General features: G+C 43.7%; 2 protein-coding genes across 2 annotated transcripts; both read left to right on the top strand.

Moving 5' to 3' along the window:
- The first annotated feature begins 1,100 nt into the window (after positions 1–1,100).
- Positions 1,101–6,270, top strand: LOC121404014. Its single transcript, XM_041592528.1, has 8 exons — positions 1,101–1,346; positions 1,577–1,847; positions 1,993–2,880; positions 2,959–3,644; positions 3,705–4,277; positions 4,349–4,671; positions 4,796–5,103; positions 5,594–6,270. Exons 1-8 carry the CDS (start codon positions 1,101–1,103, stop codon positions 6,268–6,270), a joined length of 3,972 nt encoding a protein of 1,323 aa, XP_041448462.1.
- Positions 6,271–10,380: 4,110 nt separating this feature from the next.
- Positions 10,381–19,557, top strand: LOC121404013 (dynein heavy chain 5, axonemal-like). The gene is made up of 5 exons (XM_041592527.1): positions 10,381–10,504; positions 10,558–12,770; positions 12,835–14,219; positions 14,980–15,314; positions 19,537–19,557. Exons 1-5 carry the CDS (start codon positions 10,481–10,483, stop codon positions 19,555–19,557), a joined length of 3,978 nt encoding a protein of 1,325 aa, XP_041448461.1. The 5' UTR covers positions 10,381–10,480.
- The last annotated feature ends 1,455 nt before the right edge of the window (positions 19,558–21,012 follow it).

Genomic DNA, 21,012 nt, shown 5'->3' with positions numbered 1-21,012 from the left:
ATCCCGGTGGAAAAATACCTAAAAAATACCGATTACTCCACATCTACATACCACACTTATTATATGTAGGCACGAACGCGTTCGTCCGATACGCGGTACCAGCACTCCGCTGCTTATGCAAATTTCGCAATTACCAAGAATTTAAGCATTCCAGGCGCCCCTAAAGTGACCCACAGCCCGAGCAATTTCCCCCACATCCGGGATAAATTCATCCAACAAGAGGCACAGCTCATTTCCGCAGTCTTTTTTGCATTTTTCCGCGCCAAATTCCAAATTGCCAAAAAAACTAGAGGTGACAAACCAAAAAAAAACCTAGTGGTGGCAAAAATAAAAATATCGCTCACGGGCCTCGTATCCATCGAGTAGTTAATATTTTTTCGCAAATCACCTTGTCCATCGCCCACTACGACTAAATCCATTCCAGTACCGATATTTAAACATATCGTAGTCTAGTGCGGATCCCGATTGTGATTCTTTTGTGCGCCAAAACCGCGGGGAACAAGAAAAATATCCTTTTTTCTTGCGTCATATCATCCGATAGTTTTCCCGAACACTTCCGTTTTCGCTCTAAGATCGTCTTACACATCACCCACTACGACGAAATAAAATCCAATACCGATATATCAAATATCGTAGTCTAGTGCTGATTCCGTTTTCGACTTTTTCGTGCATTAAAACCACTGCCAATAAGAAAATATCAATTTTCTTGAGGAATATCGTCCGATAGTCGTGCTCGACAGGAAAACAATTCCTTGTTGTTCTGCCTCTGGTGTGGTGTCCATTTCCGCTTTATCCGCACAGTCCTCATTTGGCGTTCATTTGTGCTTCCGCGTGCGGTCCTTCTTAGTATGCCAACAGGTGTGGAAGACAACAAGAAGTTTTTGGCGGTGCCTACGCCTGGTAGATCAAGGCCATCTAGCTCATCCGTGCCATCAACGCCGACCTCGGGGACTCAAAGGGCAAGGTCCTTAGGTACTCCAAGGGCTTCCACGAGTGCCACGGCGGCGACGACCAAATCGGTGCTGTTTCCTTCGCCGATCACGACTAAGGTGCTTTCGCCTCCATACCCGCAACTAGTCGATCCTCGCTCCACACTTCCAATGGCACAGCCGATTGTCACCTCCGCACGGGCCAAGTTTGTGGCAGCCATCGATAGGCTGACCACCTTGGAGGCACGGCTCACCACTCCAGGGACCGCCACCCCATCCTCCGCGGTCTCACAGGTCCGTCGTGACCAGCTCAAAAACATGTGGGCCAAGGTGGATGCTGAATTTGAGGCGCCCACAATTGTTTCACGTGTGGAGCCCGTCACCATACACTGCTGCATCGCGGTACTCCTGCCTCCAGTGAGTCGTCCACATCCGCGCAAATTTCCAATTCGTCCGACGCTCAGCCCACCGTGCAAAATTATTTCACCTCGGGCACCAGGCCCGTTCTTCTAGGCACGGCAATAATTAACATTTGCCACCTGGGGACAAATTTCCGCGCCCGCGCTCTAATCGACTCGGGCTCCGAGGCTACGTTCATTACGGAACGGCTTTTTAACATCATCAAACTACCATTCCGCCTTATTCAGGCACAAGTCTCAGGCCTGAGTCAGTCGGTAGCAGCTCAGTCCAAGAAGCTCTGCCACTTTTCCATTCGTTCCCCGACTAAGCCGGGCTTGCAGTTGAAAGCCGCGGCTTACGTATTGCCGGAACTAGCAGGCAATCTCCCTTCATATCCAATTCCGCTAAGTGCGTTGCGAGATTTGCCGAACCTGCCATTAGCTGATCCCACCTTCTATGAGAGCTCGCAGATAGATGTCCTGATCGGAGCCGATATCCTTCCCTCCATCCTTCTGAGCGGTTCACAGACCGACATTTGTGGCTCTCTCCTTGGGCAGGAAACGATTTTCGGGTGGTTGCTTACTGGTCCGGTGCCCAGTGCCCCCCCGAACCGAATCGCATCTTTCTCCACACAAGTGTCCAACGTCCCTCGATGCTCCATTAGACAAGCTCCTCACAAAGTTTTGGGAGGTGGAGGATCTACCAACCAAGTTAGTAGGAGAGTCCGATTCCTATTGCGAAAGCAACTTCCTACAAACCACCACGAGGGCAACAAGCGGAAAATACATGGTAACCCTACCATTCCGCGACCCGGGTCATCTCGGGTCTGGCCTAGGGTATTCAAGGTCCATCGCTCTAGCCCAGTTCTTAAGGAACGAGAATCGGCTGAAGAGAGATTCGCCGTTGCACGAACAGTACGTTTCCGTAATCCAAGAATACTCAGATCTGGGCCACATGACAGAGGTCCCTCCGAGCCACGACTCCAACAACTACTATCTCCCTCACCACGCAGTAATCAAACCCGATAGCACTACAACGAAGCTTCGTGTGGTGTTTAACGCATCCAGCCCATCCGCGAACGGAACGAGCTTGAATGACCTCCTTCACGCGGGCCCGGTCCTACAATCCGATTTGACCCTTCAGATTCTGAAATGGCGCTACTTCCGATATGCGTTCAACGCCGACATCACCAAAATGTACCGTCAGATTTGGGTGGATCCAGAACACACTCGTTTCCAGAGAATCTTGTTTCGAAACGCAGAGGGGGAAATTCGTGATTACGAATTGAAAACCGTCACCTTTGGCGTCAACTGCGCCCCCTTTCTCGCCATTCGAGTTCTCCAACAGCTTTCCAACGACGTCCAATCGCAATTCCCCAGGGCTAGTCATATCATTCGGCACCTTATGTACGTCGACGATGTCCTCGCCGGCGCTGACTCCACACAGGATGCTCAGCTAGCCATCCGCGAATTACAGGCCGCCCTCAGTTCGTCAGGTTTTCCGCTACGAAAGTGGACAGCCAACCACAAGGACGTATTGGCCGAGATTCCGAGTGACCACCTCCTCCACACTGATTTCCTGGAGATTGACGCACAGAGCACGGCAAAGACCCTCGGCATTCGCTGAAAAGCGACCTCCGACAAGTTCTTCTTTGTTCCTCCGGTGCTCTCGCTTGAGTCATCCTTCACCAAGCGAGAAGTCCTCTCGCAGATAGCGAAACTGTTTGATCCTGCAGGGTGGCTGGCACCGTTCATCGTCCGCTCCAAGATCTTCATGCAGGAAATTTGGTTGCAGGAACTGGAGTGGGACGAGAAGCTTCCGAACGAACTGTGTCAATACTGGCAAGCCTTCCTGCGTAGCTACTCCTGTCTCACCAAGATCCGTATCCCAAGGTGGATTGGTTCCCAGCCATCCGTTAAGGTGGAGCACCATGGGTTCTGTGATGCCTCAGAAAAGGCTTACGGCGCCGCGATTTACGTTCGCGTTGAGATGGGCCAGCGTATCGACGTGCATCTACTGGCAGCGAAGACACGAGTTGCGCCCGTAAAAACCGTATCGCTTCCCCGGTTAGAGCTGTGCGGGGCCGTGCTTCTAGCCGAAATGGCGACGGCTATCCTGCCAAGTATGCCGACGACAGGGTCTACCTGTTACTACTGGACAGATTCCACAATCGTTCTCGCCTGGTTGAACAAGCCTGCATGCCATTGGACCACCTTCGTGGCCAATCGAGTGACGAAAATCGCTCAAACCACCGAGACCCAAAAGTGGTCTCATGTGCGCTCCGAGCACAACCCGGCGGATTTAGCCAGTCGGGGGGTTCCTCTACAGGATCTGGTTGACAACCATCTCTGGTGACATGGGCCCTCGTGGTTACAGCAACCACGCTCTCAATGGCCGCTCCAAGATCAGGAAACCCCCGTCATAGACCTCGAGCAGCGGGCTGTGAAAGTCCATTTCACAACCAGCCCACCCGAAGACTTCCTCGAGCGATTCTCCACGCTTGAAAAAGCTCTACGAGTCCGCGCGTACGTCCTGCGTTTCCTACAGCGCTGCCGAAAACTACCGTACGCACAGGAGATCCATCCTACAAGCGGAGAAATTAACGAGGCTGAACGCACTCTTATCCTAGAAACTCAGCGCCGAGAATATTCTCAAGAGTATCACTCCTTACGTGAGAAGCGTCCAGTGCCTCGATCAAGTTCTATCCTGAATTTGAATCCGTTTATGGATCAACATGGGGTCATACGCTCCTGCGGCCGTGTATCTACGGCGCAAGGGCTGAAGTATGTCGAGCGACATCCCATAATTCTTCCGTATAACTGTCGTTTGTCGCGACTCCTCACGCAGTTCACACACCGGATCACTCTTCACGGGGGCAGCCAATTGATGGTGCGACTTATCCGATCCAAGTATTGGATTCCACGGATTCAGAAGCTGATGAAGGGTGTCGTGAACTCTTGCAAAGTGTGCTTTATCCACAAAAGGAAGTTGCAAACTCAACTGATGGGGGATCTCCCCAGGAGCGAACTTCATTCTCCCGACCTTTCACGCACACCGGAATTGACTACGCCGGTCCCTTCGAAATCCGCAACTACACAGGGCGGGCGTGCCTTATTACCAAGGGGTATGTGTGCGTGTTCGTGTGTTTCTCCACGAAGGCTATTCATTTGGAGCCCACGTCCGACCTCACCACCGAGAAATTTCTCGCTGCCTTCGCGCGGTTCGTCGCGAGACGAGGCTGTCCACAGAGTATCCACTCCGATAACGGCAAGACCTTTGTGGGCGCAGCCACAGTACTGGCCCGTGATTTCCTAGAAGCATTTAAGGACTCTGTGATTGATGCGTATAGTCACCAAAGGGTCTCGTGGAAATTCATCCCACCCAGGGGCCCCACATATGGGGGGACTTTGGGAAGCCGGAGTGAAGAGCTTCAAAACCCTGTTCTATAAGGCCACGTCCACTCGTAGATACACCTTCGAGGAGCTCTCCACGCTTCTCTCGAAAATAGAGGCGTGCCTTAATTCCAGACCGCTCTCGCCTATGTCCGAAGATCCGACGGAGTTACTGGCCCTAACTCCCGGGCATTTCCTTACGGGGGGACCCTTAATGGCGACGGCGGAGCCAGAAGTTAAGGGTGACCTCACCTCGATCATAAATCGATGGCAACATCTGAAGGCACTCAACCAACAGTTCTGTCGTAGGTGGAAAGAGGAATACCTCAAGGAACTCCACAAGCGGACCAAATGGCAAACGCCCACGCCCAATCTGCAGATTGGTGATATGGTCGTCGTCAAGGAAGACAACTTGCCGTCTAATGAATGGCGTCTCGGACGAATCCATTCCGTGTACCCCGGCGCCGACGATCGGGTCCGTGTAGTCGACATCCTCACTGCACGGGGGGTCCTCAAAAGGCCCGTCGCAAAGGTCGTTCTTCTGTCCGTAGAACCTCCTCGCTCCATCCAACCTTAACGAAGAGCGTGCGCGTCCCCCGCTTCCTATCCCGTTACTAACCCGTCTCCTATTCTTTGTCTTCTTCTTTCGCCATAGTTTCCGTATTTAGAGATGACTCCACGGTCTCGTAACACCCGCACTTCGGAGAGTAGACGTTCTCGAGGTAGTAACTCCTACCGTTGCCGAGTCTGCTCCGGAAGCCATCCGCTCCGTGCCTGCCGACGCTTTCTTCGCCTGGACGCCGAGAAGAGACTCCGAGCCGTCTTGATTAACAAGTACTGCGCTAATTGCCTGGCTCATCGGCACTCCGGCAGAGACTGCCGCAGTACCAAGGGCTGCAAAGTGTGCGGTGGGAACCACCACACGCTACTCCACAACCGTGCGTCCCAGCGTTCAGGCCGCGCTTCCGGACCAGCCCCTCCGGCGGCTCCAGCCTCTAGCGTTGAACGACGCCGTCGTCTCCCCGAAAGCCGCCCCGTCGTGGAAGATCCGGCACCATCCGTGGCTACGCTCCTCCAGAACCGGAGCATCAACGTTCTCCCCGACGGCCCTGGTGGTCTTAGATACGGGTTCCAGAACTTTTGAGACAGTGGCTCTTATAGACCCCTGTACCCCAGTGAGCAGCATCGACGAGTCATTGGCCATCGCCTTCAAACTGCCCACCACGCGGGTTGGCACCGAAAAGGTGTGCACTGCGACTGTCCGCGCCAAGAATGGAAACTTCCAAGTGGACGCAGTGCTGAAGGTCGAGCCCCGCCTGCGCGTCCGCACGCCACTACGCCCCGTGACCGAGGCGGTGCGAACCCGTTTCGACGACATTCGCCTCGCCAACGAGCGCTTCCATCGCCCATCCACTGTCTCCCTCGTGCTCGGCGCCGACGTTTACCAGAAGGTGATCCAATCCGGGTTCCTCGCCCTAGGAGAAGGTCTTCCCGTGGCCCAAAGCACCGTATTCGGATGGATTGTTTCTGGGGCGTGCACTCAGCCATAGAGGTTCTCCATTGCAGTCCTGCAAGGGGGGGGGAGGATGTTGAGAGTAGCAGCAGCGAGTTGGCAGGGGGCTGTTGTTAACAGCCGGAGCGCGCTCTCTCTTGCCTGGCGCTAGCGAGTTGGCGGGCAGCCAGCTCACTAAGCGGGAGTTTAGTATTCTACCCACCCCCGTACATTCCGGTACGCGTCGATACATAGAATCGTTTTATATTCACACCCACATACATACACACATATAATCAAACAACCGCGCCGTTTCGAGTGCCCAATAAACTAGAGGTGGAAGAACATCGATGCTACTATCGATGCATCGATGTTTTTAAAACTTTTATAAGCATCGATGTTTTTTGGGGAATATCGATGTTTTCTTTTTATGTTTTTGTCGTCTATGTATAACCACTAACCATACAGTATATAGATGTGCCAGTTCATACAACGAAAGGGGCGCAGCTGAGGTTTCTGTCCCAGCACCCCCAGGTCTTCGGCTAGGGTGCTGGGACCATTCGGCTGTGGTGCTGAGGCGTTCGGGTCGTGGGCCTGAGACGTTCGGCATTTTTTCGACATGTTCGATTCATGACGAGATGCGAAAGCAAGCTGAGAATTGCAAATGTATGTGTGTAAACAGACACGACAAAATTTTGTATCAATTCTTATTTTCCGAAACAGTTTTGAGTTTCGTTTCCAAACGCAACATCAACTTTTCAAAACAAAACGAAAAAATATTTTATGAACGGCTTCGTCAATGCCTCGACCCGACCCGCGTCGAGTCGAGCGACAGAACACACCAAGAAAATATGAAGTCTTACGACGGGAATAGGTCCAGGGCCGGATTAGCAGTTGCCTAGGGCCCTCCTAGAAATAACAGAAAAATTTTGTTAAAAAAACAAAACTCCAAATAATGAATAAAATATATAATAGCCACTGAAAAAAATACAAAATAGAGGAGGGCCCCAGATTGATGGTTGCCCAGGGCCCGGTTGAGGGTTGATCCGGCCCTGAATAGGTCGCTACATCACATCAGCCCTTAAAACAAAACGAAAAACCAATTCAAGCGGCCAACAATTGTAAAGCCCTCACACAAGCACAGTATGTGTGAATACATGGCACACACACATTTACGTAACCTGGAAACGAAACTCAAAACTGTTTCGGAAAATAAGAACCCTGCAGTACGGGTAAGCGATGTGTAAGCAACCACACATCGATGGCAACGTCATGCAGCTCGATGACATAAGCGATGACCTGCCATACGATGGGCTGTTTACTTTAACACAGGGATGTCCTAGGAGCATAATCGATGACATAGTAAGCGAGAATTAGCCGAAAGTCAGGCCTTAATAAGCGATGAATTTCCCTTAAAAAATAAGGCCTTAATAAGCGATGAATTTCCCTTGAAAAGTAAGGCCTTAATAAGCGATGAATTTCCCTTGAGAAGTAAGGCCTTAATAAGCGATGAATTTCCCTTAAAAAGTAAGGCCCTAATAAGTGATGTATTTAAGTAAAAAATTTTGTTTTTTTGATGAAAAAGGCATGGGTAAATTCTGTTTTAAAATATAAAATTTCTTTTATTTATTGTTTTCTTATAAAAATGTATACATATTCACATTTGTGTGCTGTGTGTTCTTTTTTCCACAGAACCTTTTTAGTTTTTTTGATTTTCTCATGTTCAACTGAATCGCCTTTAAAAAAAGATGGGTTAATTAAAATATTTTTCAATTTGTTAACAATGCTCTCAGTAGATCAGCAGTGCATTTGCGCCAAAAACAAAACACTCGACATACCTGTACCACTCAAGACTCGCAAGAACCACTCGGGTTGTTTTTTTTTTTGTTTTCGTTGTTGGAAATGAAAAATTTCGTCCAAAACGCATTTAATTTCGCAATATCACATTTTCTTCATTTTTTACAACGCACAATAGACTATTTTTAATTAAAAGAAACACTGCACTTACCTGATAATAATTTTGCCCAAAATAAACAAAATCTGCGTCTCACTTTTCGCGGCACAATTCTAACAACGTTGTCGACGCCGACGGCAAAACCGAATTCTGTTACGGCACGCGTCGTAACAGAAAGAAACAAAGAAAAAAAAGAGTTTGGTCTGACCGACGCGTCGATCGCGACGTCGACGTCATATTCTACTCGTCTGTTGCAGCGGCAGAGAAAAAATCCTGAATGACGCGTAGTTGACATTTGTCATCGCTCACTTCTGGTACTGCAGGGAATTGATACAAAATTTTGTCGTGTCTGTTTACACACATACATTTGCAATTCTCAGCTTGCTTTCGCATCTCGTCATGAATCGAACATGTCGAAAAAATGCCGAACGTCTCAGGCCCACGACCCGAACGCCTCAGCACCACAGCCGAATGGTCCCAGCACCCTAGCCGAAGACCTGGGGGTGCTGGGACAGAAACCTCAGCTGCGCCCCTTTCGTTGTATGAACTGGCACATCTATATACTGTATGGTTAGTGGTATAACAGAACGAGAAGGAACGTGTGAGTCGCTTCTGGGGACGCGACTCTACTTATACCCGTACTCAGTCAGTATATACATTTTTGAGCTTATGATTTTTTAGAATTTTAGAAAAAAAAATATTACATTTTACATTTTTTTGCTACATCTGCTATCAACATCTACATATACAATGTATATTCTACATCTAACATGTAGATTGTACATGTACCATTTAGATTCTACATCTCCTCCGCTAGTGGTTGCTCGCGCACTGAACGCGGCAGAGTGTGCGAGCGAGAAAGAGAATAAGTAGCGTGTGTCTGGCAGGAGGGGGCAGGGGAAGCAATAGAAAATTAATTTCTTCATTCTGGCTATAACTATGATCCGATCTGATTCAGATTCGGCAATCTGGTAGATCGTATCTGGTATCTGGATCTGGTATCGTATCTTTAAAATTGTGGCTGCCACAGATTTTCGTTCTTTGTGGTGGCGGAAGGGGGCGGGGCAAATTTTGAGATACACTTGTAGCAGTGTGATATCACATGAGTCTGGAAACCAAATTTGGTTCCTCTAGCTTTTATAGTCTCTAAGTTCCAGGCGTCAAACAAGACGGACAGACAGACATGGCTCTATCGACTCGGCTATTGATGCTGATCAAGAATATATATACTTTATGGGGTCGGAAACGTTTCCTTCTCTGCGTTACACACATCCACTTTTACCACAAATCTAATATACCCCTTAACTCTTTTTTGAGTACGGGTATAAAAACCTAAAGAGAGAAGAGATGAAGCTCAAATGGTTACATTTTTAGATAAATACAGACGGCAGATGCCATTTAAAGCTGTATCCCAAAAATATTTGTGCGTCCCGGCAACATCCTACGGGGTAACGACATATCTCCGGGCGACATATCTTCTAGCAGGAGACATGTCGCTAAATTCTGGGCGGAGATATGACCCCAAACTCCGCGAGGAGATATGTATGTCGTTTCAAAATCTCCGTGCGGAGATATGTCGTAAGGGCCTGCCAGGAGACATGTCGCCCTGAGATATGTCGCTATGCCCATCATACGAGTCGGAGAGGATGTTCAGCAAGGGTGGGCAAATTATTTCCGATCGTCGTAGTCACCTTAAGCCGGAACTGGTGGACCAATTATTATTTCTCAACAAGAATCAAGACTTATTTTAAGATATAATCTGGAAAATGTACTTTTTTTATATATGTATATGCATATATTTGTGAATGGATTTCGGAACTCTTGATCTCAAATGATATAAAACTGTTATTTTTTATAATTTTAATCATATGCTTTGCAGTTTCCTTGATATTTTGTTTTTTTTTATTTTTATCTTGCAAAACATCGATGTTTCATCGATGTTTTTCACTAAAACATCGAAAACATCGATGTCTCCAAACATCGATGTTTTTCCACCTCTACAATAAACCGATTTGTTAACGCCCTACTACAAACACGTTCCTTCTCGCTTTTATAAAAACCATGCCACAAACTCTGCCTGTCAACGCGATGCGGACATATATAGATGGTATATAGATTCTCCTGACAATAATAAACAAATTTTTTATAAATATTTGAACTTGTGGGAATAGGAATGTTAATCAAAGTTGTATTAATATCTCATTGCAGAATGGACTTAAATCTGCATTTGATAACAGACACGTATGCTCTCTTCTCTCATTTTATTATATTTGTTCCACAAGAAGATTACGATAAAGTTGAAGGACTTCAGATTATGTTCAACAAAATGTTAGAAAATGTGAGTGTTCTATAGTTATAAATCTTAAAATTCTTACTAGTCCTACGCTACAGGCAAAAAAGGTTTCGGATCGGATATCAGAAATGGAAGAACCGCTTTTAAGAGAACTGAACGATGGTATATCTACATTTGTTCAAGAATTTGATGAGTTTAATAGTGACTTTGAGGCAAATGGTCCAATGGTCGAAGGAATTTCTGCCAAAGAGGCAAGCGATCGAGTTTTTCTCTTTCAGAATCGTTTTGATGAGCTTTGGAGAAAATATGAAATGTATAGTAGTGGAGAAAAACTCTTTGGATTGCCAATTACTGAGTACCCATTGCTTCACCAGCGTAAGCGCGAGTTCAATTACCTTAATCGACTTTACTCATTATATATTCAAGTGTTGAAGACAATATCAGACTATTATGAAATGCCATGGGCTGATGTAAATATTGAAAAAATTAGTGCTGAACTGGCTGATTTTCAGCTACGCTGCCGAAAGCTACCTAAAGGAATGCAGTCATGGCCCGCCTTTATTGATCTAAAAACAAAAATTGATGATTTTAATGAGACTTGCCCACTGCTCGAACTAATGACGAATAAGGCAATGAAAGAAAGACATTGGGTTCGTTTAAACGCACTTTTTAAAACCGATTTTGATCCGACTAGTCAAAAATTTACTCTTGGAAAATTACTTGAAGCACCAATTCTAAAATACAAAGAAGATGTCGAGGATATTTGTGTAGGCGCAAGTAAAGAGTTGGATATAGAAGCTAAGCTTAAACAGATTATTTACGATTGGTCTCTAGTTAATTTACAACTAGGACAGTTCAAAAATAGGGGAGAGCTTGTTCTTAAGGGAGCCGAAACATTGGAAATAATTTCAACGTTAGAGGACAGTCTTATGATAATGAACTCCTTAGCATCAAATAGATATAACGCGCCTTTTAAAAAGGAGATACAACTATGGCTTTTTAAGCTAGTAAACACTGGAGATATATTGGAAAAATGGCTAATGGTGCAAAATCTTTGGATTTATTTAGAAGCCGTTTTTGTTGGAGGAGATATATCAAAGCAATTGCCTATGGAAGCCAAACGTTTTACGAATATAGATAAAAGTTATGTTAAGATTATGATGCGTGCACGGGAAATACCAAACGCCGTCGACTGCTGCACAGGGGACGAATCGCTCACTACGAATCTAACATGGCTATTAGATCAGCTCGAAACATGTCAGAAAAGTTTAACAGGATATTTGGAATCCAAGCGTTTACTTTTTCCACGTTTTTTTTTTGTTTCCGATCCTGTTTTGTTGGAGATTCTTGGCCAAGCCTCCGATCCAACGTCGATACAACCACACCTGTTAAGTATATTTGATGCGATCGCTACTGTTGACTTTCAGGATAAAACAATTGACATTATTGAATCTATGAATTCCATGAATCGTGAGAAAGTAAAATTTGAAAATACCGTACAATGTGCAGGTAGCGTGGAGCTTTGGCTAGGTCGTTTACTAAAAGAAATGCAAGATACTATGCGAACAGTACTTGCTAGTATGGCTGTAAGCTTAAATGATCCCGAATTCAATTTTGCTGAAGAGTTCCCAACATTCTGTGGCCAAGCGGGAGTGATAGGCGTGCAACTTCTGTGGACAAAAGACTCTGAATACGCTTTACGGAAATGTCGTACTGATAAGACAATAATGAAACGTACAAATAATAAGTTTTTAGTTCTTTTAAACTTCTTCATTGATTTAACTGTAAAGGATCTAACTTCCCTGGATCGAATACGGTTTGAGACTATGGTTACCATTCACGTTCATCAGCGGGACATTTTTGACGACTTGTGTACGCAGCGTGTTAAATTTACAGGAGACTTTGAATGGCAGAAACAAGCACGTTTTTATTATAATGAAGATAATGATGAAATTGTTGTAGGAATAACAGACGTAAATTTTATATATCAAAACGAGTATCTTGGCGTAACTGAACGCCTGGCAATAACTCCCCTGACAGATCGGTGTTATATAACACTAGCTCAGGCTGTAGGTATGTGTATGGGAGGTGCACCTGCTGGTCCTGCAGGAACAGGGAAGACCGAAACAACAAAAGACATGGGTCGCGCATTGGGTAAACTTGTTGTTGTTTTTAATTGTTCGGATCAAATGGATTTTCGTGGGCTAGGTCGTATCTATAAAGGATTAGCACAGTCTGGTTCTTGGGGATGCTTCGACGAATTTAATCGCATTGAGCTACCAGTCCTTTCTGTTGCAGCACAGCAAATTTAGTAAGTCCGATTATTACATTTTTGTTTATGCATACAAAATATTAAAGCTCTATACTTTCTAAAGCATTGTTTTAACAGCTCGGAAGGAGAAAAGGTCTACGTTCATATTTTTAGATGGTGATGTCGTTTCATTAAATCCGGAATTCGGCATATTTATAACCATGAATCCAGGGTATGCTGGTCGTCAGGAGTTACCTGAAAATCTGAAAATAATGTTTCGCACGGTAGCCATGATGGTACCGGATCGTCAGATAATTATAAGAGTTAAAATGGCTAGTTGTGGATTTAAAGAAAATGTTGTACTATCACGAAAGATGTTTACCTTATACAAATTGTGCGAAGAACAATTATCAAAGCAGGTTCATTATGATTTTGGACTTCGCAATATATTATCTGTGCTTCGGACACTTGGTTCCCAGAAAAGGTCTAATCCAAGTGATACTGAGGAAACCATAGTGATGCGTGTTTTGCGTGATATGAATGTTTCAAAACTTATTGACGAAGATGAAGGACTCTTTGTTTCGCTAGTAGAAGATATGTTTCCAGGTATAAAATTAACTACAAATGTATACAAAGAACTGCAAAAGTCTATTATGAAGGCTTGTGATGAACTAGGCTATGTCAATAATCCTGAGTGGAACCTAAAGGTCGTGCAGTTATATGAGACTTCTTTAGTACGGCATGGACTAATGTTAATGGGACCCACCGGTTCAGGCAAAACTAGTTGCACTAACTGCATGCTTCGTTGTTTTACAGAGATGGGCCGACTCCATAAGGAAATGAGAATGAACCCGAAAGCTATAACTGCGCCACAAATGTTTGGTCGTTTGGACGTGGCCACTAATGATTGGACAGATGGCATTTTTTCAACACTCTGGCGTCGTTCATTAAAGGTTCCCCATCATCAAAATTGCTGGATTGTATTGGACGGCCCAGTTGACGCAGTTTGGATTGAGAATTTAAATTCGGTGTTAGACGATAATAAGACACTTACTCTTGCAAACGGCGATCGGATTAAAATGGCAGACAACTCAAAATTGGTTTTTGAGCCTGATAATGTTGATAACGCATCACCAGCTACAGTTAGTCGTGTCGGTATGGTATTTACAAGCTCGTCCGTATTGAGCTGGAGAGTTTACATGGAGGCTTGGTTAATGAAACAGGGGGATAACAGTGAAATATTTAGACGGTGCTACGATTGCCTTTATGATGATGCTCATATCTTTTTACAGTCACGACTTTCGACAAAGATGAGAATACTAGAAGCTATATATATTAGACAAATGTTGGATATCATGGATGGCTTGTTAATGGATATGTCAATTTATTCTGAAAAGTCCATTGAACGTGTATTTTTGTTTTCGATGATGTGGTCTCTTGGAGCCGTTCTTGAGATTTCCGAGCGAGAAAAACTGGAAGAGTTTCTTGTTAAACATCCATCTAAATTACGTAAGTTTTCATTAATTTTAAAACTAAATGTTTCTTCCATATATCAGTTAATTTATACCCGTACTCAAAGAGTTAAGGAGTATATTAGGTTTGTGGTAAAAGTGGATGTGTGTAACGCAGAGAAGGAAACGTTTCCGACCCCATAAAGAACATTTATTCTTGATTAGCATCAATAGCCATTTCGATATAACCATGTTCGTCTGTCTGTGATTCTGTCCATCTGGTTTGTCGCCTAGTTCTCAGAGACTATGAGAGCTAGAGACACCAAATTATGTTTCCAGACTCATGTGACATCTGCTACAAGTGTATTTCAAAATTTCGACTGCCCCCTTCCACAACTACAAAGGACGAAAATCTGTGGCAGCCACAATTTTAAAGATACGATAAAAATAAAAACGCAGTATCGTAGGGAATGACCATATCTGCCAGATTTCCGAATCTGAATCAGATCGAATCATTATTATAGCTAGAGTAAATAAATGAATTTTCAGTTGATTACCCCGCCTCTTCCACTTCCGCTCACACACACTCTGCCCTAGGAGAATATGTAGAATCTACATTGTGTATGGAGAATCTATATTTTAGATGTGTAATCAACATTGTAGATGTAGCAAAAAAAAATGTAAACCTAAAATATTTTTAAATTATAATTCGGTGAGCTTATTACCTCACATATTTATATACTGACTGAGTATGGGTATAAAAGTAGCACAGCGTCCACAGAAGCGACTCACACGTTCCTTTTCATTTGATTACAAAGGTTGGCCCAAAAGGGGTATAAATGAAACCATATTTGAGTACTATGTAGACGAAAGTGGAAATTGGCAGCATTGGAATACGCGTGTGGAAGAATTTCGATATCCCGAGGATGAATCTCTAGAGTTTGCATCTATTTTAGTGCCAAACGTAGATAATGTACGAACTGCATTTCTCTTAAACAATAGTGCTAAGCAGCTAAAGCAGGTGCTTTTGATTGGTGAGCAGGGTACTGCTAAGACAGTAATGATAAAAGCTTATATGGGCCATTTCGATCCAGAAATACACCTCTTTAAATCATTTAATTTCTCATCGGCAAGTACTCCAAATATGTTTCAGGTAAGTAATTAATTATGAATAATATAATAATAATAAAATATCTATATATATATATATATATAAATCTTGTGGCACGGTGTTTGTGTTTGAACTCCTCCAAAGCGGCTCGACCGATTTTCATGAATTTTTTTTCCGTATATTAAGTAGGTCTGCGCATAAATGGTAAAGTACTTTTGATCTTCATATTATCACCCATTAACTTTTAATATTTGTTTAAGCTTTTATCGCTTTGATTAAGCTAACTGCGTTTCGAGCGGCCATCGGCAAACGCCTGTGCGCTTATCTCAGTGTTACAAACGCGAAAAACAGCTGAAGACTTTACACCGACTTCATTGTTACCTTTTCCTTACTTACTTTTTTTGGGTCTACACTATTATAATCAGTTCTTGCTGTGCTAAAGAGTGCCGCTCGGTAGTCCTAAAGAAAATTTTCACCTACTGCTGGGTGTGTGACAACATGGCACACACGGTATGCGCTGGCCTCGGTCAACTTGGTGGACGCGTAGTCGACTTGATGAAGTCTCGCTGTGACCTTAATTGGACATGCTGGGACTGCAGGCTGATTGAAAGCGACATGGGAGTTTTTATGAGACAAACTCATAATGTATTCGCGGCCGTCAACTCTTTATTCCGACTGTTAGAGGAATAGTTTCTTTCTCACTTAAAAAATCTTAATACTTTAACTGAGTCGCCAAGTGAAAGAAACGTAACAACAGTCTGCCCCCTAGAGCTGTCAAACGATTGTGACGGCAATTCGGCCGGGGTATGCTCGCTGCGCAAGGGTTCACAGAAATTTGTTTGATCTCTGGATGTGTTAGCTGAAAGAAAAGGTCTCTAGGTGCAAGAAAAAGGCGACACGAGTAAGGTGGCATAAGTAGATAGTTATTTGTATTAATCTTAAAAGTACAGTTTGAATGTTGAATGTTAATGATAACACTACTCGACAAAATCGAACTTTTTTTTTCCTCAAGGATCCAAACCGACTTTTTCTGATAGATATGGGGATTTAAAATTTTTTAAAGAATTATGGTTTTTTTTCTATGGCAGAACTTTTTTTTGAAGAATTTTTGAAGTCTGGTATTTTTTTTAAAGCTTTTTTTAAGGTAGCGCTTGTTTTTTCACATAGCTTAGTATATTACGACTGGTTGTAAAGAACTTTGCTATTTTGAAAAGATAATTAAAACAGCTAGAAGTTAAGCCCAAACACTTTGTGATTACATTCCATCTGGGAAATATAAACATTGAAATGCAAAAATGATGATTTTTGTGCGGTGTTTTTCACGAAATTTTGACTTTAAAAACTCAGGAAAAGTCGAAAAAAAATTATATCTTGTGTCTTCTATTTTTCGTGTATAGGTGCGTTAATTTGGCGTCGTTTAAGGTATCGCTCATTAAAATCTATGGAGAGACTTTGGAGCTAAAATTCGTTAACCAAACCTAAAATATGAAAAAAATGAACAAAATGAACAAAAAATACCTTTTGGAAGGTTGCGGGCCCAACTGCCAATTGGGAACAAAGCAAACGAACAAGGGTTGTACATTTGGTACCTGATCGCGTTCCTTTGTTCCCAATGCATTGGCCCATTGCAATGGGCAGTTGAGCCCACAACCTTCCAAAAGGTATTTTTTGTTCATTTTTTTCATATTTTAGGTTTGGTTAACGAATTTTAGCTCTAAAGTCTCTCCATAGATTTTAATGAGCGATACCTTAAACGACGCCAATTAACGCACCTATACACGAAAAATAGAGGACAGAAGATATAATTTTTTTTCACTTTTCCTGAGTTTTTAAAGTCAAAATTTCGTGAAAAATACCGCACAAAAATCATCATTTTTGCATTTCAATGCTTTATATTTCCCAGACGGTAAGCTGAAATCACAAAGTATTTGGGTTTAACTTCTAGCTGTTTTAATAACCTTTTCAAAATAGCAAAGTTCTTTACAACCAGACGTAAGATACTAGAGCTATGTGAAAAAACAAGCGTACCTCTGAAAAAAGCTTAAAAAAAAATACCAGATTTCAAAAATTCTTCAAAAAAAAGTTCTGCCATAGAAAAAAAAAAAATATCATCAAACCATTTCTAAGCCCCAAATCTTTAAGAAAAAGTTCGTTTTGTTCTTTGAGGAAAAATCGTGTTGACTAGTGTAATCACCGCCTCGTTCGCACGTGGTTGTGGTTGCGTCAGGGTCACATTGTTCGATCGTCTGTTAGTGTGCCCGTTTGTAGTTGTGTCAGGGACATAATGGGTTAGAGCGCGAATTTGAATGCTGGCCGGTGTATATTTGTAGCGCTGGGCGTCACACGATTGATAGACGATAAATCGATTGTTTTGAATGTTTTAAAAGAACCCGATAGTATCGGGCTCAAATATTTATTACTAAAAAAATTATATTAAACGCTATTTTTTTAGCGAAATAATACAAAGATTGTTCAAAATTAAAAAGTTTATTTATACTCTAAAAAAATTACTCAAAATATCAGTTTCAAAATAATATAAAATAATTCCCATTTTTATACCCGTACTCAAAAAAGAGTTAAGGGGTATATTAGATTTGTGGTAAAAGTGGATGTGTGCAACGCAGAGAAGGAAACGTTTCCGACCCCATAAAGTATATATATTCTTGATCAGCATCAATAGCCGAGTCTATATTGCCATGTCCGTCTGTCCGTCCGTCTGTCCGTCCGTCTTGATGAGCGCCTGGATCTCAGAGACTATAAGAGCTAGAGAAACCAAATTTGGTTTCCAGACTCATGTGATATCACACTGCTACAAGTGTATTTCAAAATTTCGCCCCGCCCCCTTCCGCCCACACAAAGGACGAAAATCTGTGGCAGGCACAGTTTTAATGATACAATAAAACTAAAAACGCAGTATCGTAGGGAATGCCTATATCTACCAGATTGCTGAATCTGAATCAGATCGGATCATAATTATAGCCAGAATGAAGAAATTAATTTTCAGTTGCTTCCCCTCCCCATCACGCCCACGACAACGCAACTCATTTTCCATCTCGCCCGCACACTCGCCGCGTTCAGTGCGCGAGCAACCCCTAGCGGAGGAGATGTAGAATCTAATTGGAACATGTACAATCTTCTAAAATTCTTAAAAATCATAAGCTCAAAAATGTATATACTGACTGAGTGCGGGTATAAGTAGAGTCGCGTCCCCAGAAGCGACTCACACGTTCCTTCTCGTCATATGTCAAATTTCATATATTCTTCCAGCGGCCAGTGGTGTGACCAGAGGTGTGCACTGCATTCCGTACGGTTACACTGCTCAGACAGATGCTTTTTTTGTTTAAAATAACAATAACCCCAATATTTTATTGGCAAGGTAGTTTGTCTTACTATCAGCAGCAGCAGATGGCGATGCCTCCCGTGCCGACCACCGTTAAGATAAAATGTTTTGAAAGCAATATTTGTTTTATATTTATGAAAATTAATAGAAATAATTAATTATAATATCCATATAATTGTCATTCATATAATACTGCATTAATTAGATTCTATTTGTTTTCATTATATAAATATTTCATTTGTTTTTTTGTTCTCATATTACAATGTTTGCATCGTGTTTGCTGGCAAAATATATCAAATTTATATAACTTTCGAGGGGGTTGAAACATACCAGGAATATCATAAAATACATTTGGATACTTTTCTATGCATTTGTAAATTACATAAAAACATTTAATGGATGATCTATAATATTGTGCATATTTTACGTACCATTGAAACCTTTTAGGAACTTGCAAAAATAAGATGTCATCAGTCATCATGACATCAACCATGGCTCTAGCCACGGTTCGTCACAAACAGCGGAGTGTCAGCGCATCCACACTGGTCGGAAACAATATTCAAACTAGACTCAAAAGTCGCCAACGAACCATGGCTCTACCCACGGTTCTCCACAAATAGCGGTGTGTCAGCACCTCCGGAAAATAAAATAGTCTTAAGCAACGCACACAATTATTAAAATTAAGAACTCTTGATCAACAACGCTACCCATTCTTGTCCACACACCAATTTAAAACAACCCACCTCTTGCATATTTCGCAATCAGCAAAGACAGCACTAAATTCTCGGTTCCCCCACTTCTTTGCGTTATTTCGATACCATTCACGTCAGCCTAAAATTATCGTTTACCGACCCAAATTCAGCTATCTCCTTCCGCGATGCAGAGTTAGCAAAAACTAATCCTAAACCCAATTCCCAACTGCAGCCAGCGCCTGCCGCGATGTAGTCACAGCAGAACACTTTTTCAACTCCACTGACCCACTATCCACTTGTCCAGTTGCCCAAAGAAAGAGGCAGTCCTTCAGGCCGAACGCAAGACACTGCACTAGGCAGTCATCAGCACGAACGCAAGACACTGAACTAGGCAGTACATCAACCCAAGGCTATACTAGGCAGTACATTATCAAAGTGTAAATTAACAAGTAACACGAATAAAGATAACTAACTAACCCCCCTTTCTCGCCTGAACATACTATTTGGCATGTGTTTACCAAACGTCCCCCTAGTCCTGAACTTCGAGTCCTTCCAATTCCATCTCCGCCTGCTTGAATTTCTGTCCGTCCAATTTCTCCCTGTTGTGAGCGGTCGCCCTTTTCCGACCCCTCTTTCTCGCCTGAACATACTATTTGGCATGTGTTTACCAAATGTCCCCCTAGTCCTGAACTTCGAGTCCTTCCAATTCCATCTCCGCCTGCTTGAATTTCTGTCCGTCCAATTTCTCCCTGTTGTGAGCTGTCGCGCTTTTCCGACCGCTTGAATAATTTCCAAAAAAATAAAGTCAGAACGCGAAATCGTTTAAACGGGTTACTGAACACATAGCTTCTTTTCAAGGGTCGTTGGACTATATAAGTATGTTCACTTTGCTCTCACGGTTTCGACTCCCCCGCTCTCAAAAGCAATGCAAATCACTCAGCCCTCTCAACGCTATGCACTCGGGCTTGAGCGAGCGTGCATTCGATGTAATGGCTGCTTCGAATATTCTCCCCCCTACGGAACATCTGAGACTTCCGCATCAGCATCCACGGGAAGGACGCAGATGAAGAACGGTAACTCTGATTACGCCATCAGCTCCAGGGACCACGTCGACGATTCGAGCTAGCGGCCACTTTAATGGAGGCAGCCCTTCGTCCTTGAAGCAAACGATGTCGTTCACCTTGACGGACGGCTCCACGGACCACCATTTCGAGCGCCTTTGAAGCAGAGTTAAGTACTCCTCGCTCCACCTTCTCCAGAACATCTGCTGAATGCGGGTGACGTGTTTCCAACGATCCAGCCGACTGCAGCTTAACGACGATAGGTCCGGCTCCGGAAACGATGCAAGGGGTCGACCAATGAGGAAGTGGCCCGGAGTGAGGACGCCAAGATCATCTGGATTCTCTGAAAAGGGAACAAGAGGGCGAGAATTGATTATTCCCTGTATTTGGCATACCAAGGTTCGAAGCTCTTCGAAGCCAAGAATGCCTGTTCAGACTGAAGTGTAAAAGTGCCGCTTAGTCATTTTGACAGCAGCCTCCCAAAGCCCGCCAAAGTACGGGGATCGAGGTGGGATGAAACGCCAATCGAAGCCACTGTTCAGGCGGTGCGCATGAACGTCGTCGATGTGCTTCTGGCTCAAGAACAGGCGTTTTAGTTCCTCCAGCTCATTCCGTATTGTCCGAACGAAGCTGTCATCAGAACCTTT

The sequence above is a fragment of the Drosophila obscura genome, unplaced genomic scaffold (genome assembly GCF_018151105.1).
Source record: "Drosophila obscura isolate BZ-5 IFL unplaced genomic scaffold, ASM1815110v1 contig_180, whole genome shotgun sequence".
Lineage (NCBI taxonomy): Eukaryota > Metazoa > Arthropoda > Insecta > Diptera > Drosophilidae > Drosophila > Drosophila obscura.
The sequence above is the reverse complement of the archived record's forward strand: the minus strand, read 5'-3'. Positions and strand labels throughout refer to the sequence as shown.

Coding starts and splice junctions, on each gene's coding strand:
- LOC121404014 (XM_041592528.1), top strand. CDS start 1,101: ATGGCACAGCCGATTGTCACCTCCGCACGGGCCAAGTTTGTGGCAGCC. Junction 4,672..4,795: donor AAGGACTCTGTGATTGATGC/GTATAGTCACCA, acceptor GTCCACTCGTAG/ATACACCTTCGAGGAGCTCT. Junction 5,104..5,593: donor CACGCCCAATCTGCAGATTG/GTGATATGGTCG, acceptor GCACTCCGGCAG/AGACTGCCGCAGTACCAAGG.
- LOC121404013 (XM_041592527.1), top strand. CDS start 10,481: ATGTTCAACAAAATGTTAGAAAAT. Junction 12,771..12,834: donor GTTGCAGCACAGCAAATTTA/GTAAGTCCGATT, acceptor TACTTTCTAAAG/CATTGTTTTAACAGCTCGGA. Junction 14,220..14,979: donor TAAACATCCATCTAAATTAC/GTAAGTTTTCAT, acceptor TTGATTACAAAG/GTTGGCCCAAAAGGGGTATA.